General features: G+C 36.3%; 1 protein-coding gene across 3 annotated transcripts; it reads left to right on the forward strand.

Annotated features, from left to right (window-relative positions):
• The first annotated feature begins 443 nt into the window (after positions 1–443).
• On the forward strand, positions 444–7,053 carry LOC140156303 (uncharacterized). Of its 3 annotated transcripts, none has more exons than XM_072179285.1 (6): positions 444–661; positions 1,824–1,919; positions 2,777–2,989; positions 5,403–5,555; positions 6,125–6,237; positions 6,853–7,053. In XM_072179285.1, exons 1-5 carry the CDS (start codon positions 506–508, stop codon positions 6,158–6,160), a joined length of 654 nt encoding a protein of 217 aa, XP_072035386.1. In that variant the 5' UTR covers positions 444–505; the 3' UTR covers positions 6,161–6,237; positions 6,853–7,053. The 3 variants fall into 3 exon arrangements, with proteins under 3 accessions (XP_072035386.1, XP_072035384.1, XP_072035385.1); XM_072179283.1 differs by having other exon boundaries at positions 6,125–6,218; XM_072179284.1 differs by having other exon boundaries at positions 6,125–6,211.
• The last annotated feature ends 408 nt before the right edge of the window (positions 7,054–7,461 follow it).

Genomic DNA, 7,461 nt, shown 5'->3' on the forward strand with positions numbered 1-7,461 from the left:
AATTGGAAGAGATGTGGTTTGGAGTGTTGCAGAATTATAACAGGCATTGCTGTTATGATTCTTGGACTGGCTTCTATTATCTGTGCTTTGATGACCTGGCTATTACTTCAAGCTCCTGACTTATACACATGTCACTTGTATGACCCACCCTAGGACCCCCGGGGGATGTGCGTCATGGTTGGGTCATTTACCAACCAATTAGTGACGCAGGGTACGGTCATTTACTCAATATGTGCGTCACAACATACCCCAAGGTGTGCGTCAGTGTCAGTCACTTTACCTAGGTGCGTCAATGGTTAGGTGCATCAGTGTCAGTCAAAATACCTAATGGTGAGACAAATTTGCGTCATGAGGACAGTCATAATCCTTAACATGTGCGTCACAATTTTGACAAGGTGCTCAGTCATTGTCGGCAAATGTCGGTCATTGTTTAGACACACATGTGGGTCATGGTATAGTTAAATCCGACGCACCTTTGTAAAGTGACTCACCACTCCCGGGGGTCATGGGGTGGGTCATACAAGTGACATGTGTATTATATAGTCCCATACTCACTGCATTCATGGGCACCTCACCACAAATGCTGCCAGTGTTACCAACAACACCAACAATATCATCCAGTGATTGGCAAGTTTGGTTTGCTGTTGCATTGGGTCTGTGGGTAAGATTGATTAGCCTTTTACTCTATTCATTCAACCATGGTAGGTAATATAGTAATACCTACCATGATTCAACTTACAATACGATGCGCCTCCAGCGTTAGGCCAAAATACACAGTGCATCATGGGAAAATGTCAACATCTAAAGCCTGCGTAATACAAATACAACACAGGACAGTGGCGTAGCGTGGGTCATCATATTGGGGGGGCACCGGGGCTGAGGGGGGGCACAAGCCATTTTTGGTACTTTTCCTATGGGATTTTCTAAATTTTGGGATCGATTGGAATTGATAGATGGATTTCTTTTTGTACCATTGAAGAAAGAAGAAAGAATTGAAGAAAAATGAACTGATGTTAAACTCACATCTTGAGGAGGGTCAGATCATAAATTTTTGATGGTATTATCAGGGATGTGAGAGTTCCTCTTTTCAGCTGATTTCCTCTTTTTTTGTTGCCAAAATTTACATGTTTTTCTTTTATTTTCAGCCCATATTTGGCATTTTTACCCTGATTTTACACTGTTTTTAGTGATTTTCCTCGTTTTTGGTCTGTGGCCACACCGCTGTATTATACTCCCCTGGAATTTTGAGGTGGTGGCCTTTAGGAGTCTTTGGGAGCTGATGGCGTAGGGGGTCTTTTACAGCTGCGAAAATGTAAAAGGGGTTCTTTTGGAGCTGCGAATCAGGGGGAGTTTCAGTGCTCTGTTTTGGCAAAAATAACATATTAACGCGCGGGTCCCCACTACACTGTAAATCCAAGTGTTTAGGGTTTCTGTAACACTTTTTAAACACTGCAAGGTATTTAATTTTTCATTTACACAGTAAAGGTATATAGGACACCTAAACACCAAAGTAAACACATAAACACAAAGAGTAAACACATGAGAGTTAGATTCTAAACATTCAACATGTTTACTTTCATATTGTTCGGAAAGTAAATGCACATGTGTTTACTTGGGGGGGGTTCAGGGGACGTGTCCCACCCCACCTTTTGGCAAAATTACCAATTTTTTGCTCTTTTCAGCCACTTTTTGACAATTCAGGCTGATTGTCCCCTACCCCACATTTCAAGCCGGATTGCCGCTAATGGCTGTAACTGGCTAGATATCACCGAAACTTTACCAAAAAGTAAAATAACTATTCTTTTTATTTACTTTGTTTTCAGACCATGTTTGCTGGCTGTCTTGGAGGCCTTTGTCTTCCATGTCGTTGTTATTGCCTTTGCAGCGATGAAAATGCTAAAGATTGGAGGTCTTGCTTGGTAAGTTTGCTTTTTCATAATGCATGAACTTGCTGTTGGGTAAGGGGCTTTCCATAATTTTTGCCATTTTAAACAAAGCGTATGTAAGAGGGGAGGGGCATTGGGCATGTGTACGTAAGAAAAATGGCGATTTGTTTGAGTAATAAAAAAAACAATAAAAATGAAACATGGTATTTTCAATTATTTTATTCATAACTTGATAACCAATTAGCCTAAGAGAAAATGTCAATGGAATTGTTCAATTCTTATAAACAATATCTTTCAAGTTTTTCACATGATGTTCTGTGTTGCCAACAAGTGCATTAAGTAATTCAGCTAAAGCTTTTGTTCCTAATGGTGTCCATGTAATCCACTATGGGTCGATCTGTCCTCCGATGAGAAGGACAAAATATTGTAGTGAGTAAAAATTCACTTGGTTTTGTCAAGCAAAAATGTCATTTCGTTTATTTAACCAACAAACCCGATGAACTTATTCAACAAAGTGATAACTTAGTTAATAATGATAATGATAGGCATATTATATCAATGCATAAAGCTAATAGCATGCATCTTAGGATATTTTTACCAATTTTGTCCTACTTCCATTATATGAAATTAATGTCCTACCTAGCATGTTATATGCACACCAAAGTAATAATTGTAACACAGTTGAAAAGGTCGGATAAGTGTTTCAATCTTAATGGTTGGATAATGAGTAGGCCCTATTTTTTTTCTGAACTCAAATGAACGCTAGAATAGAATGGTAAATCAGCATACCTTTATTTTTTCAAAAGTTTATTTTTCTCAAGTTCAAAACACTTCCATGCAGTCCCTGTTAACCCTTATATCATTTAAAATGTTTCATTTATATGTTTCAGGTGGCAATAGACTTCCTCTGTGCAATCAGTGTGGTGGTAGTGGCCTGTTTTTTGCTTCGTTCAGATATACAAGCTTATCGTGCTGCTGTAGAATTTGAATTAACTTACTTGAACTTCATAAAAGAATTTTGTGAAAGCTTGGAAGCAGTTGAAGCACAGACACAGGAGGAAGAACATAGTGAAATTTCGGGAATTCAAATTTGCAGTTATCTAGTAAGCAATGTTACATGTAGGCTATACCACTCTCCATGTTATTATTTTGATTTGTGCATGTTCAATTGTTCACCCTTAAATTACACCCACCTCCCGCTCACCAAAGTATTTCTGATATTCCTTTTAGCAGAATTTAGTAGAGTTGAGGATCACTGATTTTTGGTTTTTTAAATATTGTTTTTGGTGTACTAACATATTACCTGTAAGGCAGTTAAAATGGGGCAACTTTTCTTTATTTTTAACTTCTTGTTAACATTATAGCAACATTTTTTACCCCTCTGTAAACCGTAAAACTTTTCTGACCCCATTTGAAGGATGTACCCCCCCCCCCCCTCCTTATTTTTTTTACAGCCTCATACTTTGCCATCCCCTGCCAGGTTTGCCATGCCCCCCACAAATGTATTTCTGAACACTCCTTGAACACATATTTTCTTTATTTTTAACTTCTTGTTAACAAATGGTCACCAACTAATTTGTTCAATTTCTGCATAATTTATGTATCCATATTTGCTGCCTTTTTGTGTATGATTTTATGTTAATTGTCTTAATTATTTCTTGTTTATGAATAAAAACCAATAAATATTGAAAGATAAAAAAAGATTCAATTTTTAGAGCATTTTTCCACAATGTCAGGTTACACCAATCAAACAATTGTTTGAGAAGGGAAAGCAGATCAATTAATGATATTCTGCATGAATAATATAGAATAAACTTTAATTTGATACTGCAGCTCTTTATCTGATGATAGCTTCTTAAAGCCACATTGCTGAGGAGGATGCCCTCAATATTTTTCAGAATTCTGTGTTTTACACTATTGTAGGCCTAATGTACTTTATTAAGGGTGGTTAGGCCTATATATGGAAACTTTTGGGCCTTATAACTGCTTAATTGTTGGTCTAAAGTGCATAAAAGTATACATTTTTTAAATTCATATGTGAGGCCAAATTTGGGCAAAAAATGCAAATTTTTGGACAAAATCCCCCCCCCAAAATGTTTTTGGTCCAAATTTTTTCGGACCATGTAACAAAAAAAGACAAAAATGTCTAGGACCCGTTTTTTTTACTCTTTGTGGAAATTGCACGTTATTGCTTAATTTTGCACCAAACAAATGAGGCAAAACACTGAAAGTAAATATAAATTTAATTTCAGCGCCTATGTCGCAATGCGTATCACTCTGAGATCGGTCCTTAACATACAGTGTAATCAGTGTTATGAACACACATTTGACTAATATTTTGATTATATAAATACAACAGGTTTTTTTTGTCACAATCTAGACTTGATTTTTCCAGAAATTATAATTCTGTAAAAATCAGAATTTCAAAAAACACTGAGGGCATCCTCTTTAGCAAATGTGATAATATGGCTTTATGTTTAAGGGGGCACATCACCATTACGCTTCCCATTGAAATATGTGCAAAAACGCCTCTCGGAAATCTCTTCTAATTATTTCCCTGCAATAGATAGAGCAATGAAACTGGGCATGGTTATGGGATGATCCTTAAGCTTTAATATATTTTCTTTTGCACATAGATCGCCAATGGCAGTTTTTTGCAAATTTGACATTTTTACCCCATCCTGTGATTTCAAAGCTGTTGAAAGCTCAATTCTTGGGATTTTACATCAATACATGATATGCACGATTAGTCCGCCAGAACTCATTTAAAATCATTTTTTCTGCACGTAATTTCATCAAAACCGTTTCAGCTTTAGAATGTCATCAAACAAATGTAACTCAGACACATTATTTGCTGAAAAATGTAACAAAAAGCTCAATTTCTACGTTTTATGAGGACTATTTTGCGGGTTACACATTTGGCCGCGGAATCTTATGGTGGTGTGCTCCCTTTAAGACTAATGACAGTTGGGTCGTTGGTTCCTGTTTCATTTCATGTTTTTGGATTTAGGAGGAGGAAACTGTTTCATCATTCATTTTTTCTTGACTTTCAATATTGTAAAATGTAGTGGTGCAAAATTCACACTATTATATCACATCTGAACAGGTAGCCAAGTTTTCGGAACAGGTGGGCTCAAACTATAAATAAATGAATGAGATTTGGATTATGTTTATGCCCATTAAATACGAAATAACAAGTCATCAGATGTACATTTGTTAAAGATTGCAGCTCCAGCTATAATTTCACCTGCATTTATCTTTCTATTGTAACTGGTATCTTCTCCTCTTGCAAAAAAGCCAAAGCTATCCCTATCTTTAAGTCAGTGAGAACATCAAAGACTGTTGCAAACTATCGTCTGATATCAGTTCTTAATAGTATTATATCTAAAATTATTGAGTGTCTTGTGCATGACAAACTGACCAATTAATGGTATTTTAAGTTCATATCATTCTGGCGTTCTCAATTTTCTGCTGTTAATAAGTATACCATGAATTTCACTCCTTTTTTATTTACAGGAAATTCGATATTATACTCTACTTGGATTAATTGGATTTGCACTATTTGAATTATTCCTGGGTGTAGCTACCATAGTCATGGTCCTCATCAAGATCATACGATTTTGTGGAAAGGAATCAGCCAATGGAAGTGACACACTTGATCGTCCTTTGGTAAGTGTATGCTACTGCCACAATAACAGGTCAGGAAGATTGGCCCTGAGAAAAATATTTTGATTTTGACATCCATTATATAACTCAGTGTATATGAATCATACACAGATTTGAGGTCAAAGGTCATTAAGGGTTCACTTCCAGTATAAAACCAAATACCTTCAAAAACATTTATCAGTCACTTCCGGTCCAAGACGAAAAACCTTCAAAATGCCCCTACTGCCACAAATAACATGGCAGAGTCATGCCACGTGCACACATGCATTTGACATTAGCCAATGTCTATGGGGTTTTCATAGATTTTGGGGTCAAAGGTCATTAAAGGGTCACAACACGGTTGTGCTTGTGGTCTTAGACCTTAGCTTTGTCTAGTTGTATACTTTTTTCCCTGTATCTCTTTTCTCTTCTCCCCTTTCATCAGTTCCCTTTTCTCCTCTCTTTTTTTATCCCTTTTCTTTTCCTCTTGGAGGAGATGGCCCACCCCTGGATAATGTATGTTTTTCCACACTTTTTGGCCATTACTTACAAAATAAATAGAATGTGTTTTAATTTTCTATTTTTTTCTTCAGTCTTATGATGGATATAGGCTGAACGAAATGCCTTGAAGTTGCAACAGGTTAGAACTGGGCACCTATGGATAGATGACAATGCTACAAGTGAGAGGTATTTTAATTATTATCAGGTATTTATATCAGCCTTTTGGGTGATCAACAAATTTGCGTATTTTACATTACATTACATTACATACAAGGCATTTATAGGGCGCCATTTCATAAAGACCACGGCGCCAAGATGGAACACAAAATATTTGAAAGGCAAAATAAAACAGTGAACTGAAACAAAGCCACCAGATTATTGTGGGAACAGGAAGGTTTTGAGACCTCTCTTGAAACTTGGCAGAGAAACAGCAGTACGGAGTTCAGATTGAAGTGAGTTCCAGAGTGCAAGTGCGGTGAGAGAAAAACTCTTGTCGAAAGCTGATTGCATTTTGCGTACATCAACATTGATTCTAGAATCAACTGCAAATCGACAGATCATCAATGGGTATGATTTGGGGAGAATAAATTGTGATTCTTGCAAACTCAGTTTAGGAGAATCATTGCGAGAATTGATAATCTGATTCTCACCTGAGGCCTTGCTGTGGGGCTGCTTTCAGCTTTTGACTAGTGTTCTCACTTGATTCCCCCCCCCCATAAACTAGGTGCAAAAGTCCATCTTTCAACCTTACACCAGTATCAATTTCATGTAAAGTGAAACAATACTTGTTAATTGCTTTTGTTTCTTATATTTATTACAGATTTACTTGAATGGTGGAAGAATTTGGTTCCAGGTAGCGCTTGATTAGGCCCCTACACTTACATGTATCCATGGGTGCATCCTCCTCAGAAATTTTGGGGTGATTTCTGCTGAAGAAATACGATTTGCAAAACATACAAAAAGGGGTAATTTTTTTGCAAAATGGAAAAAAAAGATGTTCTTCATCTATGAATCAAATAAAATAAATGTGCATATTGCTTGAAATCCTTATCTTGGAAAACAAACATGTATGTGCAAATCTGAATACTCCATATCTCCCTAAAATATCACCAAAAGCTTGAAAAATCTTTGCAAACACAATTTCAAATGTTTTGTATTTTTTTCAAAAATTTTCAGTCAAAATCTAAATTAAAAACAAAACAAAATTCTCCCAAAGCGCAAAATCTGGGTCAGTCGGGCCCGTAAAACAGGTTTTTTCGTCGCTTAAGGTGAATTATGGAATATTCATATTATTATACTTTGAAAAAACTTTTTAAACAAATTTAAAAAATTTTTTTAAACAAATGTATAACCTAACATTACAGGAGCTGTTATGTCACCATTTTGTTTTTTTCTTTTACAAAAAAATGTCCCCTTACTGTTGACCTTT

Source organism: Amphiura filiformis, chromosome 7, assembly GCF_039555335.1.
Source record: "Amphiura filiformis chromosome 7, Afil_fr2py, whole genome shotgun sequence".
NCBI lineage: Eukaryota > Metazoa > Echinodermata > Ophiuroidea > Amphilepidida > Amphiuridae > Amphiura > Amphiura filiformis.

Bases quoted from the DNA above. Each gene is read 5' to 3' on its own strand.
- LOC140156303 (XM_072179285.1), top strand. From the start codon at position 506: ATGGGGTGGGTCATACAAGTGACATGTGTATTATATAGTCCCATACTC. The intron at 662-1,823 runs GTAAGATTGATT...CTTTGTTTTCAG, and splicing joins CTGTTGCATTGGGTCTGTGG to ACCATGTTTGCTGGCTGTCT. The intron at 1,920-2,776 runs GTAAGTTTGCTT...TATATGTTTCAG, and splicing joins AAGATTGGAGGTCTTGCTTG to GTGGCAATAGACTTCCTCTG.